The sequence below is a fragment of the Ambystoma mexicanum genome, chromosome 6p (genome assembly GCF_040938575.1).
Source record: "Ambystoma mexicanum isolate Mex_15411 chromosome 6p, UKY_AmexF1_1, whole genome shotgun sequence".
Lineage (NCBI taxonomy): Eukaryota > Metazoa > Chordata > Amphibia > Caudata > Ambystomatidae > Ambystoma > Ambystoma mexicanum.
Window position 1 is genome coordinate 1,522,138,008 of NC_090935.1, and position 25,068 is coordinate 1,522,163,075.

The window sequence follows — 25,068 nt, forward strand, 5'->3', positions numbered from 1 at the left end:
AAAGCATGGGATAGCCAAACACGAAAAGGTATATGACCACGGCGCAGGGACCCTTTACACCCATCTGCAGAAATCCACAATTCCTGCCGGGGATGGAACAAGGGGCTTACGACAGCTGGGAGGAGGCGGGCATAACCAAAATTGGCGAGATGTTTGCAGGCAAGGAAATTAGATCACTAGAATCCTGCTTTACAGGCTCAAATCTCCCCAAAGGTGATAGATCTAGATATGAGCAGCTAAAACACTGGCTAATCTCCTCGACAATCACCGAGGCAGCAACCAGGGATCTCACAGGGTTTGAGACATACATCATCTCCAACACGGGGAAGAAAAAGTGGGTATCTACTCTGTATAAATGCATAAACACACAAGGGGAAGACATTAAATGGTCATATAGAATAAAGTGGGGCAGAACGCTGGGGGAGGAACCAACGAATAGACAGTGGGAGGACCTATGGAAACAGATCCCCTAGATGACCCGATCGGCACAAACCAGGGAGATGTGGGTCAAAATTATGACACAGTGGCACTATACCCCAGAGAGGATCCATTCAATGCACCCAAGCACGCCAAATCAATGCTGGAGAGGATGTGACGAAGTGGGAACATGGAGATACATATGGTGGGACTGTAAAGGCATTAAACCCTTTTGGGAAGAAGTAAGAAGTGAAATGGGTAAAGTATTCCTGGATGTGGGGTCGCTTGGGGAGGAAGTGTGGCTCTGTGGAATCAGAGATGATACAGCAAGGCTATACAGTAAATCACAATGGAGAAGCTTTAAGGGAGTTGTAATAGCGGCATGGACCACTATAGCACAACATTGGAAGAATAAGAATACCCCACTGACATATACCTGGCTACAGAAAGTATGGTCCCACATAACAATGGAGAAAATCAACCACAAAATCCAAGGAACTGGAGACAAATTCGGAAAGCAATGGGAAGGGACCTTGCAATACCTCCAGTCAGACTTTATGGAACAGTGGTGCCCCCATAATATCAAAGTTTCAGACATTTTCAATGCATAAGTGGAACCCGGGACAATATGATGTCATCCGACCTGAGGGGAGGGAGGGCGAAGGGAATGTTATAATGTTCAATTGCTATTTCTTTTGTTTTATTTATGTAAAACTAATAAATACAAGTTTAAAAAAAAGTTCTTGTAGACTCCTTGAAACAGGCAGTCTCACAAGGGGTGCAGCCTATCGCACAGAGGCTGGAGACGCTGGAGAGGATTATGGCTTAGCAGCAGAAACAGCTTGCAGACAAGAGAAGACGGGCTAGCAGACCTGAGGAAGGAAAGTCAGCAGGACACCCCCAGAAAGGGGTTGAAAAGAAGGGGTGTAAAGTGGCCAGGAAGAGCAAGCACTCTTTGACCCCCTCCGGCCAATACAGAAAGGGTTAACACTGTTCCCCAAATGGAAGGCGACCCTGTTGCCAGGCTTAAGGAAGCCTTCCTGGCAAGGAAAAGCGACAGCCAGGACAGACTCCCTACCCCAGGGGTGCGTAATGCAGGGGAGATGGACGAGGGCTATTCGTCTGATGAAGGGGGTGAGGAAGAAGTGTAAGACCCCCAAGACCTCGAGAACACTTCAGACATGTTCGATCCAGAGGCCATTCGGCACCCCAAATCTTCAGAGTGGGTGCCGTCGCACAGAGTGGCATTGTACATGGCGCAGCATATTAGGAAGCCCCTGGATAGGCAGGTGAGGTCACGAATGAGATCCGAATGTCCAAGGCCAGAGCTGCCGAATAAACTGGCGGACACGCCAGACCTCGACCCCAAGATGGTCACCTTTGTGACGAAAGCAGCTCAAGATGTCAGGAAAGGAGTAGACCGTGCCTGGAGAGGGTGTCAAGACAAGCTCCTAGACATTTCAGGTCCATTAGCCAAAATTATGGATTTGGCGGAGAAGTCTAAAGATATCGGTTCTCCTGTGGATGCTATCGCCCTAGGTAACTGGGCGCAACGAGCAGAGTGCCTCTTGGGCAACGCCAACTGTGCCCGCTCTCCTCAGAGAGAAGTGTTATTGAAAATAGACAACAAATTGTGCGAAAAGGCCTCCTACCAGGCAGGGGAATGGGCCAAAGGGCTGTTGTTCGTCCAAGCGTTTGCGAAGGAGAGGTCACAATTTATTGGAACATACTCTGCGCTAGGAAAAAGCCCCAAGTTCCATAAGGAAGATTTTTCCTGAGCGAGATTTTGCCGGGACCGGACGACATAGGGGTCGCTTGTCCAGTCGCTACAACTTCCAGCGGACACCTGAGGGGCCGCACGCCCAATTCTGGGAAGCTAAACAGCAAGATACCTTCTTCCCAACCAGGATGAGATTTCCCAGAGGCCGCAGAGGGAGAGGATCCTACCAGCAACCCGGAACCGCAGCCGGAGAGTACTGCGAACTTGCGAGTGGGACGCATGGCACAAGAAGAAACTACGCTCTTGCACAGCGAACTGTGCAAATTAGCGGAAAAGAACGCAATAGAGAGTGATTACCAGGGAGGTCCTGGGTTCCTCAGCAACATGTTTCTCGTACACAGAGGAGAGAAGATAAGGCCAGTAATACGTTTGAAGGACTTAAACAAATGGTTAGTATACAACCATTTCAAGGTGGAGGGGATTCATCTCCTCCGAGACCTAAGTACTGGAGACTGGCTAGCTCGGCTAGACCTCAAGGACGCATACCTTACGATTCCGATAGCGACAGCATTTCGGAAGTATCTGCGTTTCCGGTTGAACAAGGCGATATGGCGATTCACTTGCCTCCCGTTCGGCCTATCCTCCATTCCTTGGGCTGTCACCAAGCTCATGAAACCAGTGGCGGCAGCCATAAGAGAGAGGAATTTGTATATTATCTACCTAGACGACATCCTCGGGTTAGGATCAGACAGAGCGACTCTTACCAAGAACGTTCAATGGGTTTTCAAGCTTGTAACCTCGTTAGGGTTTCTAATAAACCTGGACAAGTCTCAGTTACTGCCGGTTCAGAGAATAGAGTTCCTAGGTTTTACGATAGATACCGTGAAAGCAACTCTCGAGCTCCCGGGACACAAAGGGAAAGCGATCAAGAAAGAGCTCAGAGCAGTGTTTAGCGAGGGAGACTATCTCGCTTCGCAATATAGCCAGAGTGGTAGGTCTGCTTGCAGCTTCCATTCAGGCAATATTCCCTGGCCCACTTCACCATTGAGCGCTCCAGCGACTCAAGATAAGCCATCTGGAGGAAGGCCTACATTATCACCAGCTAGTGACCCTAGATCACGAAGCTCTCACAGAGCTTCACTGGTGGTTCCAAAATATGGAAGCCTGGAACAGTCTCGCCATCTTCGGCGACGCCCCAGATCTGATAATAGAGTTGGACACAAGCAGATCAGGCTGCGGAGCCAGGTGCGAACACGTAGAATCAGGAAGGAAATGGTCAGAAGAAGAGTTACGCCTCCATATAAACTGTCTCGAATTGCTAGCGGGCTCCTTCGCAGTGTGCGCTTTTATGAAAGCCAAGATTAGATAAGATAAGATGTTGAGTGCTGCTCAAGATGGACAACATCTCAGCAGTACAATATATAAACAAGTTAGGGGAGACAAAGTCCAAAATGTTAACAGAATTAGCGAAGAGTTTCTGGCATTACTGCATCCAGAACCGAATCTCTGTGTCAGCGGAATATTTGCCAGGGACTCAGAACGAGGTGGCAGACTGGAATTCACATTATCTTGTGGATTCCAGCGATTGGAAGCTGCACCGCCGGGTGTTTCAGCAATTGCAGGACCGCTGGGGCCCCCTGCACATAGATCTGTTTGCATCCAGACTGAATGCACAGACTCGAAAGTACTTCAGCTGGAGGATAGACCCGGGTGCAGCTGGCACAGATGCTTTCCTGCAATCATGGACAGGAGCAGTCAATTATGCCTTTGCTCTGTTCATCATGATCACGAGAACGCTGGCGAAGATTCGCAGAGACCAAGCAGAGGTCGTGATCGCCCTACGCCTATGGAAAGCAGAGCTGTGGTTTCCAGTAGCAATGGAACTTTCCACAGATTTTCCGAGGATAGTTCCGCATTAGCCGGACCTTCTTCTCGACCCATCCGGGCAACTTCACTCGCTTGTAGCAGCGGGCACGCTACACTTAATAGCCTGCAGGGCTTCGGGAAGAGATGGGAGGAATTTCACAACTCGCTGCAGGCTGCATCAGAGGCTCCTGGGCGCCTTCCACCCTTAGGAGCTATAGTGCTGCATGGAACGATGGGCTAGATGGTGTTCAGAGCACAAGTTGGAACCCCGTTTCAGCCCCTCTAGTGGAAGTCCTTAACTTCTTAGCGTTTAGATTTCAAGAAGGCCGGAAGGCCGGCACATACAGGACTGTGGGAGTTTATAGGTCAGCTATCGCAGCACGACACGATAAGATAGAAGATAGCGCCGTGGGCGAGCACCCGGCTGTCTTACGGTTACTGAAAGGGATGAAACTCACGAGGCCGCCAGAGCCCAACTATGCAGTGCTATGGGATGTCGGAGATGTGTTTCGTCTTTTTCTCAGATGGCCAGATAACGAGAACCTATCCCGATCGCAGTTATCAGGCAAGCTAGCCATGCTGCTTTGCCATACAGCATGTAGACGAGTCTGACGTCAAAGCTCTTGAGATTGATAGAAAGATGTTCTATCCGGACGGAGTATCGTTAACCATTGCTAAAAGAACAAAAGACAGATTCAAGAGTGATCAGTTACCCATATTTCACAGAGAATAAAAAGCTTTGCGTAGCGCAGTGTATCAAAGATTATGAAACAGCCACAGCGCATCTTAGGCTGCAAGGGGTGCACTGGTTGCTTATAGCGCGCAGGAAGCCCCATCAGGCAGTAGCATCAGCAACCATTGCTATATGGGTGAGAGAGGTGATGCAATGGGCAGGAGTTGACTTGTCTCTTTTTGGGGCGCATTCTGCTAGAGGAGCGATTGCTTCTAAAACCTTTTCAGCAGGGGTGTCCCTTCAGGACATTATGAAATCAGCAGATTGGTCCTCTGAATCCACCTTTAAGAATTTCTATTTTAAACCTGTATCAGACATACCGAATAGGCTGGTGGCAAGCATTGAACAAGCATAATGCAAGCCTCCTGTCTTGTCATAGAATAAAGATTGCCCACGGTAACAGCTCAGGAAGTCTTCATTCTATTAAAGGTAAGGAGGCGAGCCTTATATCCCACCCAGAATGGCAAATGCATTGTTGGCATGTCATGTACTGTATGATGTAACGCCTTTGCTCATTCTCACCCTCATGTTTGGGTCTCCATTCCTTGCAGGGGATGAACAGAAGACAGCAGGATGACGTGGTACTCGGAGAATGAGGAGCACTACGTTTCAAGTTGTCCAGGTGGACCGAGAATTCACAATTTCAAGGGAGCATTCTCAGTTCGATCCAACTAGATCGCTTGTTTGGCAAAAGACAATTCGTTCAGTTTATGGACGAGGACAATAAAAAGAGGAAGGGACCTGGTCAGAGGGGTTCTTATAAAGGGGACTGCCCACTGGTAGGTGGAGAGGAGAGAGGTCAAGACTACCGGAGCCCTAAGGTTCATGGGGCTGGTAGTTTCCTAGTGCTTGAACTGTTCAACTAGCCAGATGGTGGTGTTTGACAGAATGGCTTTAAACCTTTACATTTTGTTTTTCCATTGTTTGGAATGAAAAGACAAATGTTCAGTATAAAAATTGAGTTTTAAAGTGCTGGTGTGGCAGCAAATAAAGAAAGAATAAGCATAATGCTCGCCTTCTTGTCTTTACTAGAATGAAGACTTCCTGAGTTGTTAGCGTGGGCAATCTTTATTGTATGCAGTACCCTTTGGGTCCACTACAACAACCCTGAACTCCTGGCAATAGGAACCCAACCTTTGGTATACACCCATACTACACAGGTTGGTAGCATGTTGAGCAGCCAGGCTTATCTCAGGAAGGCTCAATGTGAGCAGTACAGGAGTTGCAGAGATTCACAGTGACAAGTATTCAAATAAACACTTACACACAAGGTTTCCTGAATAAACAATTATTAATATATTATCAGTCAGTTAGAATAAGCCTTCTTCAGAAGGGAGCAATATAACAGTAACACTCAAATACACTTCCAAAATACACACTCTCAATGTTTCTAAATCAGTAAGTACCCTTTTGGGATGGCCCACAGACACTACCTACACCCTCCGGTGACTTCAATAGTTAGGGTGCTGGGGACATTAATATATCACTGTTGCATTTAGAATCAGATTGAAGAGTTTGTCATATAAAAAGGTTATTATAACAACAAGAGATCTCACAAATATTTCTCAAAGCAGTTCAGTACTTTTGTAAACCCCCAATGCAAAGTTAGTTAACCGTTTACTGGAAGGAAGACCAAACACATTCACAGAGGGAAGAAGAGTAATTCAGGGAGCCAGGCAAAGCCAAAATCAATTGGACAGAGGTCTAGGTGAAACTGAAGCACTTCTCAGAAGTCGGTAAAAAGTCTTGCACAGGTTTTAAAAGTATTTGTAGATAGAAGAACTCAAAGTAGTGCCACAAGAGGTTTAGGCTTGTGAAGTAAAGAAGCTACCAGCAACTCTACACATGCAACCAAGCAAGTCTCCAACGAGGACAAGTGGCTACACAACAAGAGGCAAGTTCTCTTAGACTTTACAGTACCTTTAGGTTGAAGAAAAAGTGCAGCAGATGGCTTCTGTTCCTTAGCAGCTCTGCAGATCTCACTGTTCCTGGGCCTCAGTCATGGGGACAAGAGAGAGCACTTCTGGGGACTCCTCAACTGCAATGGGACAGTCACCACTCGCAACCGGCAAACTTCAGTCAAGTGGTGCTTCAGTGTTTCAGCTCCTCACGTCTACCGTAAATAGCAACACAGCGGTTTCTGGCTGTCGAGAGGGGCTTTCCTTGCATCTGGGGTCCTGCACCCTGTTGAGGGGGCTCAGGCTCGTTCAGCCCTGCTTCCTGGGAGTCCGGAGGATCTTCCTGGAGCTCTTGGCCAACTTCAAAGCAATGCACACAATTTGGTGTTCCTCTCCCTGGCGTTTCGGTTTCTAGCAGCAACTCTGTGGAAATTCAACCAGCTCTGAGAGAATGTCCAGGTGGCTTACTTTGGAGTTGAACTCAAAAGGGAGAAGTTGTCCTTGCAAGGGCTTCTCTGTCGATACGAATTTTGACTTTCAGCACAGCAGCAGGGCTTCACCGGGCAAACCAATGGTCCAGGAGTTCCAGCAGGCGTCCTCTTCAAGTTCTTCTTCGGTTCCTTTGTCCAGTGGTCGACTCTGCCTTCCAAGCCAAAAGCCTTGCCTTTTATTGAGGTTTCTCCCATTCATTCCAGCCTAGCGGGTCAGTCACCCAGCAGGGTGGCTGTCCTTGCCAGACAGTCATCTGGCCAATCACTTCAGAGTGCATTTGCGTCCCCTAGGAGACTAAACACGGAGTGTCGGGCACCTCCCTTACTTCCTGCCCACACCAAACACCCTGGAGTCAGAGGCGGGCTTCACTTGTGAATTCCCGTCAAAGGCAAAGCAATCAACGGGACCAAACCTGGTTTGGCTGCGCAGAGTAAATCTCAAGAAGGGCCTTTCCAAGAAGAAATGGCAATAAAAGATAAGGGCCATTTTGACAAAAATGGTACCCTTGGGTGCTTTACGGCAGCTGCGAACGCAGCCCACAGTAATTGCACTCCACAGTAGTTAAAAGCAAACCATGCCACCAGCCATTCATCGGGGGAAAGGGTAACAAAAATGTTACATGAGAAGCTAGTCAAAGGAGATACTAAGTAACCCCTTCAGCACCGTATTGTTAGATAGCGTGTGCTGGGTCTAGAAAGTTACACATGTAAGTAAAGTCAATTTCACTTTACTGCTCTTAGAAACAGTTGTTTATCCAAGAGAAGGTATTTAAACCTTTGGGAAATCTGGAAGACTTCCCTCTGCCACTGCACTGAAGGTGCGGTGTGACACAATGTAAAAGATGATGCCTATGGAGTTTGTCAGACGCCACAACCAAAAGAAACACAGAGTTCAAAATCACATTAAAATACATGAGAGAGTGGGAGAAAAAGGGTCTCACTCTCTCCAGGTAAAAAAATGGAGTCTTCAAAATCCAGCAAAGTTGCTGGGGGTCTCTAAGGTGGAGCTAATTGGCACATTTCTGAGAATTCTCCCCAACACCCATCTGAATGGGTGCATATAAAAATCACACATTTAGATGTCTGTGGATTGGGCTACTCTTTTTTTGGTGCAAGTCATGAGATATGCTAGCGTATTTCATTACTTGCACAAAAAATAATGAAAAATGGCTCTTTACGCAGGCATTCTTTTGAGTGCAGGATCAAGAAATTGTGATGAGCAAGAGGGTCTGACTTTTCAAGGCTACATTTACTTAAATATGGACCTTTGTAAACACACACATCACCATCTATACATTTGGTTTACCCTGAACGCACACCCACAATGGTTTGAAAAACGTATCAGGGTTCAGGATGAAGCTTTCTAGTTGGAAAAACAAAGTTAAACCAACAAAGTTAAATCAGAGCATTCCAGCCGATCTAAATCGCTCTGCTTATTTGGAATAGACAAACACCTCCCCTCAATCCAACAGACATGTTTACATCTCAAACAGCATTCCAGAAACTCAATTTAAAAAAAAGAAAAAAAAATCAGCTACTTAACACTCATGCATGCACATTTCTTACAAGAAGGAACATTCATGACTTACCTATATGTTTGCTGGATTCCCTTCAGTATTGTTTCTATTGCATTAATGTGTAAAAGTGTACATTTTTCATTTTCAATAACCAACTTAAATATGGGGAAATGGGTGGCAGTTAATAACCCGTTGCCCCTGTTTCTTGAGTGGATCAGCACCCGTAACAGGAGACCGCTTGTGGATCTAACCAGGAAAAGAATTAAATTACCTTATTATGCTAGGTACATACAGTGATATGTCCTTTTGGATCACAGAATACTTCATCTGTGGTTGCAAGGAGTTCAGGGGATATTCCAGCATAAAAAACCAAGGACCTGGTTCTATCAAATCTACAATTCCAGAAGAAGCAGATACAGTTGTGAAATGTTTGCTAATTTCTCAGGCTATACAGTCAATTTATATACCTCAACTCAGGACTTCACAAATAAAGGTTCCCCTTCAGAATATCGCTCCCCTCAGAATTTTGTCCCCTTAAATTATACTTGTATAATTCCATAGGAATTTCTTTTTGGCTGTTCCACAGACAGGCAGACTGGTTCCACACTCCCCTTCTAGGAACAGGTGAGCATCAGTCAGCAAGTTGGGGTTAACTTGCCTTCACAACCTGGATTCCAACTTTCTCTTTTGGGTCCATCTCTAGTGTCTTCCACTAAAGCAGGTATGGGGTATATATTCTAGGTAGGCCTCAACTACAGTACTGTGTTTGTAATCCAAAATTGGTCCAAATGAAAGCATTCTATTCCATTAACCTGTCTGATGGCAATTCACCATTCTGTCCTTCTTCCCATCCATGAGTCAGTCAGTCAGTCAGTGTCCCCAGAAACGATGTCAGTGTTTATGCGATTGTTCTGAGAGTGGCATCACACTAGACCATCCCCTTCGTACTCACTGGGCATATTAATGAGGAGGGCAGTCAACCGGAAGTAACTTCTACACCCAGTTTCCGTCCTAGTTGATGGAATGTAATCATGGTGCTTTCTACATGAAACAATTGTTTTTTCTGAAATATCATGTTCCTCATAGGTGATCAGGTTAGTAATCAATTCATCACATTTCTCTCCCTCCCGTGAATCCAATCATGTGACTCTTATTTTGGCACAATGTAAGGGGCGAGTTACCGATTTTCTACTTTTTTACATCAATATTTTGAGCCAAAAATGTTTTTTCTATCTCGGAAGAAAGGACTCACAGGCATGGCGCTAGTACATATGAATGACTGGTGCATGCGGTTTCTGCGCACACAAATAGCCACAATTTGCCTAAATAAACAAATATTTGACATGCATTTGCACTGTGACCAAATTTTACAAAAGGTAACTTTCTACAACATTCCAATCAAACGATTTACAAAACGGATTGCATATGTAATTTTTATCTAGGGCATTTATTTTCTTTACAGATCATGGGATGCATCACAATTTGAATTGGCATCTCCAGTTCCTGTTTGATAATAGCCACATGGTGTCAGTTCCAACACAGAGCTGGTCATTCATGACTGCTGTGAAGGCTGGTTGTCATGGTGCATGTACATGGAGGTTTAATTTCTCATAGAAAATTAAAACGCATATTTATGCAGATCTATTACTAATGGATATCTATTGACAATGCACAACATATTTATCTTCACAGCCCTCAACATTGTTTTGAAAGCAGTGATCTAAAGTTCCTAAGGTAAAATACCTCTATTTTTTATCATAAGCCTTTACAGCACAAAGTGGAGCGGGCTGGGAATTATGCACTGACATTTATTTTCTTTTTTTTCTTCTCCTTTTTGTGAATCTACAGTGACATGGCTCATACAATAAAGGTACAAACCATTTAAATGTCGTTTGAGTGCAACACGCATGTATAATTATATATTCATGAGGTTCTCAATTACATTTATTTCTGTTTTTTATGTTGAAAATAATGGCTGAACACTTTCTACTTTACGCTTTTTGCTTATTGGAATGTTGTATAGGTCACTGTAAGATATGGCTTCATTTAAGCCCAGAGGATGGAGAAATACTCCGAAATGCATCAGCTTACCTAGGAACTATTTTCCTATTAACTGTTTGAATACACGTTTATGCTGGATAAAATAGTTTTTTTTAACCAAAATCAGAGGGCAACTTTCTTGGAGTGAAAGAGAATAAGTACGAATGAACATACTGATCTAAAAACGAGACATTAAAATATTCAAATAAGTACAAACATATTGCTCAAGATTGAGTATTTTTGAGAGCATCAGACATAGCTGGGTGGGAACACCAAACTTTTTGTCCCTAGTTTCTCATAGCCACATTTTCAACAACTCTGCCCCCTTGAACGTTGATATCCACTTTTTGTCACTTAAGCCACACTCCAAATCTTTGAAGGTGTGAATCGCATTCCCCTGAAAAGACATGGCTGATCAGATGATTGGATTGCATGAAATGTGGCTGATAGAAGCAGTAAATGGGAAGCATTTGTTTTCATTTCCTAGGTATAACTCTGAGAACAAATATCCAAACCGTGTCAAAGTTGTATAGCCCATACTCTCTATTTCACTTCCTTGAAGCAAGTCATTCCCCTCAGTAGCTGTTGGGGAAGTTAAGGAAAATGCAACTTTGCTTTCTTGGCAAAATGCAGCCTTTAAAAATTCCCCGACTGTAATGGTCACTTTAAACGGTACAACATAACATTTTCTATGCAATCAATCTTAAAGATTTACTTGTTATACTCTGTAAACTTTATTAAATTATTCTTACAATGAAATTAACAGAATGAATACAGACCCAATGTAATTTACAGTTTAGTTTTCTATAACATACTGTGCATTTACATACCAAAAAAATTGCTGGATACTTTCTGGTAATTGGAAAGATTGATTTTGGGCCTCATCTCTTACTTTTTATAAATACACTAATTGTAGATGGGCTAATGACATCACAACACGTTCTTGCATGCGTCTTTTTCAGATGCCTTGCGCAAGGTGTAGTTCACATGTTGATCTTTAAATGGAAAGTTTTGCTTTGCATCCTTTCCTTTTGCATAATTTCCCTGTAGCATAGGGCCACTTTCATTCTTCAAGCATTCACAACAGCCCAGGCCAGCTGGCAACCTCAATCCCATATATTATCCCTCATAACCAGGAACAGTGGCCATTTTGTTTAGGAAATGAATAAAATATGTCAAAAGAAGATTACACGCTGGTGTTATAATAGACCAACTGCAAATAATTTGAGTTTCTACCAAATATAGATTCATTAGATTTTTCTTTTGGTACATCTTACATTACGTTTCATAACATTAATATGTTCGAACCACACATCAACCACCATCTTCTGATAGGATGCTCAGTAATACAATTGCCCTAAGTTCAAATGTCTTTGCATCAATAAATCATAGCAGACTGCTCTCTGGTACATTGGCACACTAGGGTGCCATCCGACCCTCATTCTCCTGGCATTAGTGCACGATCGAGACAAACATCCTTTGCATGCAATATATTTACTTATCCATAGAAATGCAACAGGCGCCTCTGCCTTTAGTAATATAAACAAACTCCTACACAATTCTCTCCTTGGCTTGAGTGTCACTATCTAGTAATGGCCTTAAAAACGAGAACTTTCTTCAATGAAACTCCTAAAGTCTACCATCGCCTAAAACACAATAAGGCAATTCAATTACTTCAAATATTTCTTCTCTATGTGTTTTGCATTACTTAAGGCAACAATTTCAAAATGTGTTTTTTATTTCGAAAACTCAATTTCAAACCCTTTTTAAAATCACTCAAATATATCTTGGACAAGGGTTTATTAATTATGCAAATATGTGTATTAATGTAGTATTTGTACCATGGTTCATTTTATGATTTTCCTAATTAAGTTCATTTTCTTTAATGCATGATAGAGTACATATCCTTTTTTATTTAAACAGTTTACTAACTTAGCAATGTAATGTTTTATGTATAGTTCTTTTTTTCTGTACTTTTCATTCACTGTCCATACATCACTCCGATCAATCTCCCGCTAGGTCTTTATATATTTAACTGTCTATAGCAGTTTTCCTATAACTCCTCTCTCTCGGTTTTCAAAAGTACCTTTATCTACACTTAATATATGTGTTTCTATTTCTCTTTGTGCATCCAATAGTTTTATCTTTTTCCCCAACTCTTTTACTTTCTGTGAATTAAATCATCCCTTTCTTTCTAAAAGTATAATTACGATTCTCTTTCACTTAGTGCCTGTCGATCTTGCTCTCCAATAATCATTCTTCTCTCCCTTTATCCTTCTCCCTCATTCTTTCCATGTCTGTTTCTCCCTGTCCCTCTCCCCATGACTTCCTCATTATCTCTGTTCTTCTATCTCACCATCATTTTTGCCTGCCCCTCTACCTTCGGATCTACTTCTTCATCCTATCTATCTCTATTTCTCCCGATCTGTATTTTCTCGCTCATTCAGTTTATGTTTCTCGTTTGACACTTTTGTATTCTCGTTCTCATACATTCCCATTCCCGCCCCTCTCTTTTGCTCTCTCTCTCTCACTCACTAGGTGTCGTACCCTCCATTGTCTGAAATCTGAAGCAGAGGTGGGCACCACTGTTTATTCAGTCGTGCAATTTGCCTTTACATCAATTATCTTGTATGCATTACTTTTATATATTGATGTTTATTCGTGGAGCTCCCGGGTTGAAAGTAGCCCAATGACACCAAGGCTATATACAATCTTGCCAAGTCAAAAAACAGGGTGGAATCCACCCTGTAGAAACCCAGTGCGCACTCCTTGCTCCTTGATGGAGCTAAATTAATTTCTTTGTATTAGATCAAAGAATATTGTAGTCTTTCATTCAATTGTTCTCTGATTGTTTTTGTTCAGTAAACGATATCCAAAAATTTGAATACATTTAAAAAAACGTCTCTGAATATTTTATAAATAAACTGTTTTAATCACACAATGTATCAAAGGCGAAAAAAGATTCCTATTCCTTTATGTATAAGCTACTGCCAATGCATTTCAGTGAATAGCACCATCTTCAGGGCTTTGTTTTCCAAAATTAACATCATTACATTTCCAATCAACATAAATTATACAGATACAGATTCCCATTCATGTCATGAATACATACCGCCATTCGCATGTCAAAACCCATTATGATGGACGTTTCAGTTCATTGTAGAGTGAAAAGGTAGAGAGGAAAAACAACGCGTCTATTAGTTTCCTGATCGTGTGATTCTGACTAAATAAAACATTCCATGTTCACACGGAACGTGTCTGTATAATTACCTTAGCTTACACAAGCGTTAATCCTCCGCGCCTTAAGTTATGTGCATGTTAGGAAACCTCCCTGCAATAATAAAGAGGATTGCTGAATCATAGCCTCAACGCTACTGTCCCTGATGTATCAATACAGTGACCACGGATCTTACCTTTCCTACGCGTCTGTTCCTGCACCTCGTCTCCGGGTTGCGGACGTCCGTGAGTATTTTTTGTTTTTAATGGTAACCATGGTGATCATGGCGGCCTCTGACGCCTCGCGTCCCGCTTCCCCATAGAAATGGGTAGGCGGGACGTTTGATCACCATGGCTACCATACGTACATTCAGGCAGTGCTGTGTAATTACTGAAGCGGTACCCCTATTTAGAACAGATTACCTCTTCTATTTAAAGTGAAATGCCTAAGTCAACAACATGTGACTAAGGTACGCCTACTCTGTGTTTCTAAGTCCCGATCCATTACAGGATCCTGACAACGTATATATACTTCCCAATGTTATGTACTTGTGAATAAAGAGTCCACATATTGCGGTCGTGTTGTTATTACAGTAACCTGAAGGTAACGTCTCATATTGAACATATTGCAAAAACGTGGTGGAGGATCTTCCCAAATAATGATGTAAAAATGTCATGACTCTCGGATACATTCAATTACAGTAATTCAATATTTCAATATTCCCAACAAATCATATTTACAAAAGTATTCAACCAAGCATAGTTGATCTCCTAATTCTATCCTCTCGGAGATAGTGTTCCCAGTTTATCTATCCAGAAGGATTCTCTCTGATCCAGTCTTTGTTGTACATTCACGTGTGGTTCTCTCTTAACAACCTCTAATATTTGAAATCTTATCTGTGATAAGTTATGTTTCTTGATGTCCCAGTGCCGTGCCACTGCAGAGCTCTTGTTGTGATTCTGTATGCAGGAGCGATGCTTTACATCAAAAAGGTATCATACCTGCCCATACATCAATTATGTGAAATTGATTGTGTATTCAGTAAAGGTTAACACAGAGATCAGTATCACCCACATATATAAGCCAAGAGTGATCTACAGCAGTTTATGACCCCACACCAGGGCTGACTCAACACTACTGACTTGGAAAGCATCCTGCATTACACTTAGCTCTATTCATACAGAGTCTATTTTGGAAGATCCTCCACCACGTTTTTGCAATGTGTTCAATATGAGACATTACCTTCAGGTTACGGTAATAACACGGCCGCAATATGTGGGGGGTGCTCCCTGAGCCCTCCAGGACAGCTCTGGTGACTTTACTGCTCAAACCGGTCAAGGACCCAAGACAATGCTCTTCCTATAGGCCCTTGTCATTGGTGAATACCGACGACAAGATCCTGGCGAAGCTCCTTGCCAACAGGCTTCTACCACACATGGTGAACTGGTCCTCCCAAACCAGCCAGGCTTCATACCAGGCCGCTCCACACAGAATAATCTGTGGAGACTGTTCACCATGATGCACAATGTGAACCCAGAGGTCCCAATAGATGTAGCAGCATTGGATGCCGAAAGGGCATTTGACTCTGTCGAATGGCCGTTTCTGTCTGAGGTTCTCCAGCGGGCCGGCATAGGCACCATGTTCCTACACTGGATCCGCCTGCTGTACACGGCCCACGAGCCTTAGTGTATAGAAATGGTATTTAATCCGACCCTATTCACCCATCTCGAGGCACTAGACAAGGTTGCCCTTTCTCCCCCGTCCCGTTTGTCCTGGCCATCTAGCCGGTGGCATGAGCCCTGAGGGAATACCATGCCCACAGAGGGGTTACACTCCACTCACACACATCTATTGTCTCACTATATGCGGACGATATGTTAATATATGTTAAATACCTGCAAACTACCCTAGACCCCGTGGTGGAAGAGATCACCAAATTTGGTGCTCTATCTGGCCTCCAAAGCAACTCGACTAAATCCGAGGTGCTCCCACTCACCGCAGAGGTTTCACCACGAGATATTGACGACGCTTTTACTTGGCGCCCGCAGGGAATCCGCTATCTAGGCGTCCGAGTGGCCACATCCCCAGCAAGGCTATACGAGGAGAACTACATTGCAGCTCTATAATACTTGGAACACAGGGTGGGCACGCCTTCCTATCTCCCAGGCTGCCTGAATATCGCTCTCCAAGTTGGTGGTCCTAACAAAATTATTATAAGTCTTTAATAATGGCCCGATATGGCACCCTGCGTCCTTTTGGAAACTATTAAAGAGTATGATGACCAAACTGATCTAGGCCGGAAAACACCTTTGCATCCCCTAGATACACTATGTCGCCCATATTCCCAGAAAGTCTGGATGTCCGACCTCTTTTTATATTACTTGATTGACCTGGTTCAATACGCCATCTGGTGGTGGTCCACCTCGGGCGACCTACCCCACTCGCGCCTTGAGGGCTATTACCCGTCCTGATGATCTAAGGCCGGGCTGGGAAAATGATACCCGAGGTATAACACTCACACATGAGGCTATTTTCATACAACACTTCACTAATCTACAGATTCACACAATAGGACATATTGCCCCTGAAGGCCAATTTATATCATGGGTAGACCTCAAATCCAGATGTGTGTGGACCCCCATCAAGCAGCTTCTCCATTTCCGGTTGTGGAAGGTATTGAGGGCCAGATGGCCAGACTTCCCCGAGCACCCCTCACACATCCCCATTCCTGGTATACACCACTGCCCCACCATCCACCAGGAAGCTGATTTCGACCCTGTTTGGAATGGCGCAGGAGCTCAGGACCCAACCCATTACAGGGACAGATGGGAGGGTGCCCTGGGGAAAACGCTGTCAGACAACCACTGGAGCTTGATATGTGCCCAGACCAAATCTATTTCCACCAACAATAGAGTGTCTGATTCACTTTAAATTCCTATATCACCTACGTTTCAACAGTGGCTCAATCATATGTCGAATTGTGAACGCAGGGAGACTCAATACAATTTGACGCTTCCACCTAACAGCAAACCTAAGGACTACTGGGTGGCCTTTAGCAGCTACATATCCAGGAAAGCAGACCAAGATACCGATCCTAATGTACAGGTATCACAGGCCACACCTCCTGATAACACGCCCACCCCCAGGGGGTACCCTTTAACGTTCACGTTTAAGATACCTGAAAGGTTAAATTCTGTGGCTGTAAATGGACAATTTGTTATTTGTGGAGAGTACTGAGGACGATACAGAAAGTGTAGGGATTTGTGTGCAAATTCAAACGGTTCATAAACAATGGAAGAATTTGGCGACAGGGGTGGTTGTTTTTTCTCACGATGCAATGTTTAATACGCAAAAAGTTAATAAACACAGTAAATAAAAAATAACCAGAAATTCCTTAAACTCGAGTCTCCTGTACCAAGGCAAAAGAGACCTTTTCATCTACGAATCTCTAAAATAGATTTCCACTTTGCATGCAAATGTAGTCCCCGAACTTTGAGGGATATGACTTTAAAGTGTGTTGGGGGTGGGGAGACTAGCAGTAATTCTGGGGAGACCACTCATTTTGATAATGTGTCTGCAATGCTTGCTCTATACATTAAAGCACAGATTACAATCAGTTTTCCAAATTTGTCCCAAAAAACAACCCGCCCCCACCAATCCCTAAACTAACCGAACAAAAAATAAACAATCCCTATTCCCAACACAGCATAGGCACTGAAAAAGAGGGTAAGGTGATTGAACAGGATCAATGTAGTTTATTTGATTATTGGACCCTAGATCATAGTGTGAACTCTTAACTGACCATAGCTGAGCAACTGTTCACTGGTATTAACCAGGAGAAGAATTGGATGGCCCCCCATCAGTTAACCTCTTTCATGTAAGTACGACAACCATTTATTTTTATTCATCTGAGCTTAATGATTAGCAAGCTAGGGCCTGACAGTGCCAATAACAAACGTGAGGAGTGGTGTTAAAACTGGTAGGTTTCTAAGCACCCAAATCACCAGACCAGAGCCTCACCTCAGACTGAAGTAACTAAGAAAGATTTTAAACTTTTCTCTGAAGCTCATCAAGTCAATCCTATTCTGAATATAAATAGGGAGCATGTTCCAAAGCTTGGCGCATATCTTTGAACCATATCCTCACCACATTAGTACGAGGTGGCCCCTAAATCTGAGTTTATCATTCACAGAACCCGAAAGGTCAGGCACTAGACGTCTCGCAGAGACCCATGCTTTAACATCTTGCTGCTTACCTAAAAATTGTTATTTCCCACGCAATGGCGGTCCAATTTTGAGAGCTTTCCCCTCTCTTGACCATATTTTCCGCAGAAGCCTAAGATCTTCCAAGTCTGCAGTCAACAGTGGGGTGTCTAAGAATTACCCTCCCGGCTCCGACAGGTCCTCCGGCACCACAAGTTTCTCTATGTCCTTGAAGGTTTAACCAACAACTTATTGCCTCCATGTGTGAAAAGAAAAGCGGAGGGGAAAACCCATCTTTAGATAACAAACTCCTTCATAAGCCAGGACGTAACTTGACAAAGTGCTTTCCTCTGATCTTGAAATATTTGGATAGGAGCGTTAATGAGATTCCAGTCTTTCTTCGTGCTGCAGACATTATTCGGTCCTTCATGAAGTAGAAGTGAATGCGGTTGAGGTCATTCCGGGGCAGATCAGGGTGATTCACATTAGCATTACGAAGTCTTGTGAGTTAAGTCTAGATCAATGGGACAGTCATCCGGGATGCCCAAAATCAAAGGCGGCAAATCCTGAACGTTGATTATTTCTAATGCGCACCAAACCCGAGGGTAGCAGAGCGCAGCAGTACGATGGCGCAAACCTTACAGAGTTACAAATAATTCAAGTACAACAATATATTACAGGTAGAATTGCAAAGGCAATGTGGCAATATTTGGTATCAGGTAATAAAATCGCGGCAAAAATGTCGTGGTAAAAAAAAAAATTCCGCAAAAATGCTGTGGTTTGACTGGTAAAGGTATGCCCCATTATACCATTTAAAGGGAGCGGGGGCTGCGGGGGTGTCCCCCGCATCCTTTACATGGATTGCGGCGCAAAAACCACTGCATTTTTGCCGCAATATTTTGTAATCGCGGCAATTTTTGCCACAATTTTATCACATGGAACCCAATAGTTCACAATGTAGGAACAAAAATAAAAATCACAAATATACAAGTTATGACAATATTTCACAATGTACGAGCAGCTATAAAAAAAAAGCAAATATACAAGTTATGGGCAGGTTAGATTCACATTTTCTCATTTTCTGGATTCCGAAGGATAGATTAAGATATCCAGGGTGGGCAAGTTACTCTGAAGTGACTCATGGTCAGTAGAGTTGACCAGGTTGATAGTACTTTCTAAACTGTAGATATCGTTGATCTACTCTCAGCTCATGAGGCAGGGAGTTCCAGAGCTTGGCCGCCTTCACAGGAAAGCTGTTGCCGCCAATATTGGTAAATCTGAATCTTGGTACCACAAGGCAGTTAGTGTTACCAGATCTGGTCGGTCTAGTACAAGTTCTTCTGTTTATCCTGTCTATTAGATAGGTTGGGGCCGCTTTATTTAGAGCTTTGTGGGTTAAGGAGACCATTTTAACTGTATTTTATGGCGAGTAGAGAGCCATTTCTGTTGGTGTCTACTAGCTGAGATGTGTTCTCTTTTGTTTATGTCTAGTGCAGCTCTTAAGGCATTGTTTTGCAAGGTTTGTAGCCTCTTAATGATGACTTTGTTAGCACCACTGTAAAGAGCATTACAATAATCCAGCTTGGAGAGTATTAGTGCTCTAGCCAGGATCATACAGCTGTCATTTGAGAGGAATGGCTTACTGGCTCTGATAAGCTTACAGGTGTAAGCTGTGATGGAGGCCAAGGATTTTACTTGTTTGTCAAATGACACAGTGGAGTCCAGGTAGAATCCTAGGGTTTTTACCGCCTTAGTTACCCTAATGATGTTTCCATCAGTGGTAAATGAGGAGTATTTGTGGCCTAGATTATTGTTGTTGGTGTGTGAACCCAGGATTATCAGCTCTGTCTTGTCATCATTCAGACATAGACCGTGGGTGGCCATCCATGCCTGGATGATGAGATATACTCTAGTCTCCAACTCCAAATCCTTGCCATGATCCCCGGAAAGAGGGAGGAGAATCTGAGTATCATCTGCGTAGTTAGTGTAGGTGATACCCAGAAGGTCCAGATCATCGAACAAGGATTTGGTGAATATATTGTATAGAGTAGTGGAGACACAATAGCCCTGTACGCTGCACTGAATAGGGGTGGGGTCCACAGCTTCTGATTGGGAGAACACCCTCATGGAGCTCTCCCTCAGGAAGGATTCTATCCATCTGATAGCCTCTGTAGAGAAGTGAGCTGCCGAGTCCAGGTGTCTGCATAAGACTTTATGATCCACTAGGTCGAATGCAGCCGAGAGATCGAGTAGAAGGAGAAGAGCTGCCTTCCCTTTGTGTCTCAGCTCATCGGCCTGTGTTTTTAAGTCAATCAGGGCTGTTTCTGTTCTGTGTAATGGGCGAAAGCCGGATTGTCTAGCTCCCAGGAGCTTATGCAGTTCAAGATATTTTTTAATCTGGGTGTATGCAACTGAAGTATTTTAAGTAAAAATGGCACCGTCGTAATGGGGCGGTAATTGGTGGGAATAAGTGGATCTAGAGTTTGCTTTTTCAGGAGTGGGAGTACCCATTATTGTTTTAACTTGGCAGGGATGGTGCCGGAGGCAAAGGAGGCGTTGATCAATTTGGAAATAAATGGTGACAAATCCTTAGCAGCATCCTTTACGATCTGAGCTGGGCAGATGTCACCTTTGCAGTTGGATGGTTTGAGAGATAACCTAGTTTTCTCTACCTCTAGAGTAGTAGTTTTGGTAAAGCGGAATCTGGTCGTCTGGGTAGTAGATAACACTGGGCAGATGGACGTTCAAGGGATGCTGTAGGTTTAATGTGTCTTTTTTTTGTTTTATTTTTATTTTGGAGTGTGTTTATTTTGTTGGCTAGTGCATGTTGAATATCCGAGCACCAAGTCTTGTTTTTTTTTACACATAAGTCAGGTATGTGAATAGGAGATTCTAGTCCCTTGGTGCCAGGTCCCACCCTTTGACTCTGCCCTGCCTACCTACAAACCCCTGCACTTTAGGACTGTTTCTGTATCCCTACAGTCCCACCCCCCACCAGCACTTGTCTGCTCTACTCTGCGCTGCGCTTGCCACCAACAGGCCGCTTTACCATTGTATTTATTCCTGTATGCGGTTATGTTATTTTGCATTTATATATGGACATGTACTGCACTTCCCCCTCTCCCTTCCCCCAGGCACTTTTCCCTCTCTCCCTACCCTTACACTTGCGCGATCTGAATGACACTTGGCCTAGTAGGATCGTTGTGTGTCTTTCCACTGCCTCGGCGCGCCTTGAAACACTTGTGTATAGGCGCATTATAAATGCCATATCATATCATAGTGCTTTCAAAATGGTGAACAGTTCTTTCATACTCGAGTTAGCAATACGTTCATTATATGAGTTCCGTTTTAACAGGCAAATTTCATTTTTTTAGTGCGTGGAATTGGATGTAAGTTTACCTTTGCTCTCAACAGAAGGGCAGAGTCTCCAAGCTGTTTCACACTTCCTTTTCAGGATACGCAAGTCCTTTAATTGAGGAGTAAAACATTTGTTTAAATAGGATTTTGGTTTACTTGCTCTCATTTTGAGTGGGGCAATTTTATCCATTGTGGCGAGCATAATTTTGTTGTATTCATGGACCAGAGTACTGGGGTCTAGGTTGTCAGGCAATTAGTTTAAAGTAGGGAGGATAGCAGGGATCACTTTGTCCGCTGTGATATTCTTTTTGTTTCTAGCTAAGCAGGGAGGCGCCGTTTGCGGGGCCATGCATGACGGTCTGGAAGTAGATAATGTGAATGACACGAGTGAGTGATCTGTCCACAGTTGTGGTGTGATGGCGGTAATGATGGCCGTGCAGTTATGATCGGCTACCCAGTCAATGATTTTGCCTTTGGTATGTGTAGGTTTATGAACTTTTTGTAATAGTCCTAGAGCTGTGAGGCTATTGACTATTTCAGAGGCATACTTATCAGCTGGATCATTAAAGCCTAGGTTAAAGTCACCTAGAAGTAATAGTTGGGTGGTCGTTTTTAGGTTGTTGCCCAGTATGGTGTGAATATCCTCCTCAAATGTCCCAAACGGGGCCAGGTGGTCTGTAGAGAAGATGAATGGTAAGTGACTGGGAGTTATTTAGGGGAAGTTTGGCAGTGAGAATTTCACATGATTGCAAAGTTTGTACAGGGGATAGCCTCAGGGAGAGACTCGCTCTGGAAATGATGGCGATTCCTCCGCCTCGGGTTCCGTCTCCATCTTGCCTAGATATAGTATAGCCGTCTGGGATGGCTAGCATAAGCGACAGTCCTGCGACATTGTGTAGCCAGGACTCTGTTATAGCGAGGGAGCCCAGGTTTCCTTCTGTTATTAGGTCGGCAATATCTGTAGCGTGGGCAACAAGAGATCTTGCATTTAGGAGTGCTCCTTTAAGGGAGTGTGCTTCCGTTTTAGTTGTAGCTTTATGAGACGTAGGTAGGTTGCAGTCAATTAGTTTAGTATTGTGGGTCATGATCTGTATGGCATTGAAGCATGTGGCAAGTGTGGCTGTACATCGGTTGGTATTATCAAACTTCCTACTGGCATGGTGATTAGAATTTATCGGTGGTAGCGTCTAGTAAGAGGTTTGTGCAGCTTGGAGAGCCTTTGACGGAGTTTGTCATTGATAGAGCAAGGGGTGGTAGCATAGACTCCTGGGCCTGTAGCATGGGGAGGTTTGAGTTGGACAGTGCTAAAGTTGTTTGCTGCTAGATTTGGCAGGTTAGGTGGGAGTGGTTCAGCCTCGGGGGGGGGGGGATCGAGGGGGCGGGCAGTTACAGTATTCAATGGTGCTAGTAGCGAGGAATGTAGTGGCCGTCATTATGCAGACAGTCAAGCTTTGGAGTAACATATTTGGCCAGATGTATAATATGTGCGCTGTGCGTGCTAATGCGAAAGGTCAAACGTGCACCTTAACCGAGTCAAGTGCCCAAGGCAATATAGGAGGCGCAGATGTCAGGTGAGGGCCGGGACGTTTCAACTAGGCTGTGTAACACAGTCAGGCGAAAGGTTGTTACCAGAAGCACGTGAAATCAAGGCACAGAGGGCGGCAGGGGGAACAGTACAGTATAGTCATTTTAAGCACAGATGTAAATTGTAAGCAAGAGCAATGTACCAGGTACCGGTGCATGGAGGTACAGTCATTGCACAGGCACGCAAAACCTAAGAACAAATAGTCGTTGCACAAGGCAAAGGTGCACGGATGCGATATGTACGCCGTTAGAGTGGCAGGAGAGAAGTACAAAGGATAGTGTTATGAACATATATTCATAGATTAGGGTTAGGCTAGGTTTTAAGACATAGTCAAATGGCAGGAGAAACACTGTACAGCATGCACATTTACAGAGGGCGGAAGGCGGGCACAGTGCCTTGTCGGAATATAGGCAATCTGGTTGCAGGCTGAGGCAGTATGCAAGGCACAAGCACAGAGAGGCAATATACAATCAGCGCACAATCAATACGTAGTGGATGGGTGCACATCAGATATATAGCCGCAGACTGGAGTGTATGTAAAGCAGTGCGACAGTTCAAGTGGTCTCTCAGTTGCAAACGGAAAGTCAAATGGCTAGTGCATCAAGCACATGGTCGCAGAGGGCAACTGTGGATACAATCAGATATATAGAAATGGTACATTGGTATCCGTTCAAACAAGTCTTAGGTTACAGGCAGGCTCCGTAGTGATATGCTGATAGCGGGCACAGAGCACAATGGTAGTGGGGGAGTAAACGTATGCTGTTGGGGCAGCTTCTTCAGAGAACCACCATGCCACACTGAATCTCCTTATTGATCTCTACCAACAGATTATGCAGATTTAGTTTGGGAGCTGGCAGGCATAGGCCACATTATTCGGTAGCTGGCATATGAATGATAGCCACTGTAGTGTCACTTTTTTCCTGAGTCTGCAGCATGTTGGCTATGTCATTATGCTTGGAGAGTTAAATTTGTTTCGCAGCTGAGGGGAGGTGCAACAGTAAGATGTTTTCTAAATTAGACCGGATCATATTACTCCTATTTTCCGCAGATCCAGCATGCTAGTCACCAATTAGGTGTCCATCTGGGGCAGCCACCAGCACCCTTACCCTCACGAGAAAAAGCCAGCCGGGGGCCACCACCAGCCCAATCAAGTGAAAGCGGGCTAGACTAGTTCTGAAATGTTATGCCGATTGGCCAGCTGTGGCAGCAATTAAGGATTAACCCCTGCAGGGCCCCAGGCCTGGCAGCGGAGCAACTCGGGCTGCAGCTCAGCATGCACAGAGGAAGGGGAGGTTAAGGATGGGCATGGCCCATTTCAATGCAGCGTAGATAGTTAAATTTCCTCTACGGCCCAATTATCAGTCTCCCCTCCACCTCCTCCCATGGTAGAAAAATGACTACCAGGCTAACAGCTTCATGATGACAAATATACAAAGGCCGTCACAGACAATACATCTATCTCTTAAAGCCAATACCCAAACACAAACCTATACAGTAAGATCACATAGTATTAGCAAGATAAGCGCTTGCTGACATTTGTTTGCAACCTGGAGTCAGTCTTGAATCCTGGCACTGACAACCCCAGCCTTTCTTCCTTTCAAGGTCTATAAACTGAGTTGCATGGAATCCAAAAATAATTTTTCATCAAGCATAAAAAGACAATTGAGCAATACTTGCTATATGATCATTGGGATCTTATTTCCTGGATGGGAGACTACCCTAGGTTTTGTTGCAACATTTATGCTCATCGAACAAGTCCATTAAAAGTGTATTGAAAACCCACAAGATAAAACGAAAATAACGAATTTTACCATGAAAACAAGGTTTCTATGAGTGCTAAACACACACACAGATTTAATAGAGTAAATTGCTGCTTACCACTTCAGTCGATGTTTCTGCATGCTCTGAAGTAACATGTTCCTGTATCGATGTCTCTGTATAACCCATCTTTCCACAGTAAGGACATGTAAATGACTGTGGCTGCTCTACGGAGAAGGCTTCTCCACCATAATACAGATCTGGAAA

The 25,068-nt window shown here is 44.0% G+C and overlaps 1 protein-coding gene across 1 annotated transcript in view; it reads right to left on the reverse strand.

Annotated features, from left to right (window-relative positions):
* Positions 1-25,068, reverse strand: part of KCMF1 (potassium channel modulatory factor 1) — a 527,710-nt gene that overhangs the window by 339,634 nt on the left and 163,008 nt on the right. Inside the window, exon 3 of the mRNA XM_069626384.1 lies at positions 24,922-25,061. Coding sequence (XP_069482485.1) covers positions 24,922-25,061 — 140 coding nt within the window. The remainder of the gene's footprint in view (positions 1-24,921; positions 25,062-25,068) is intronic.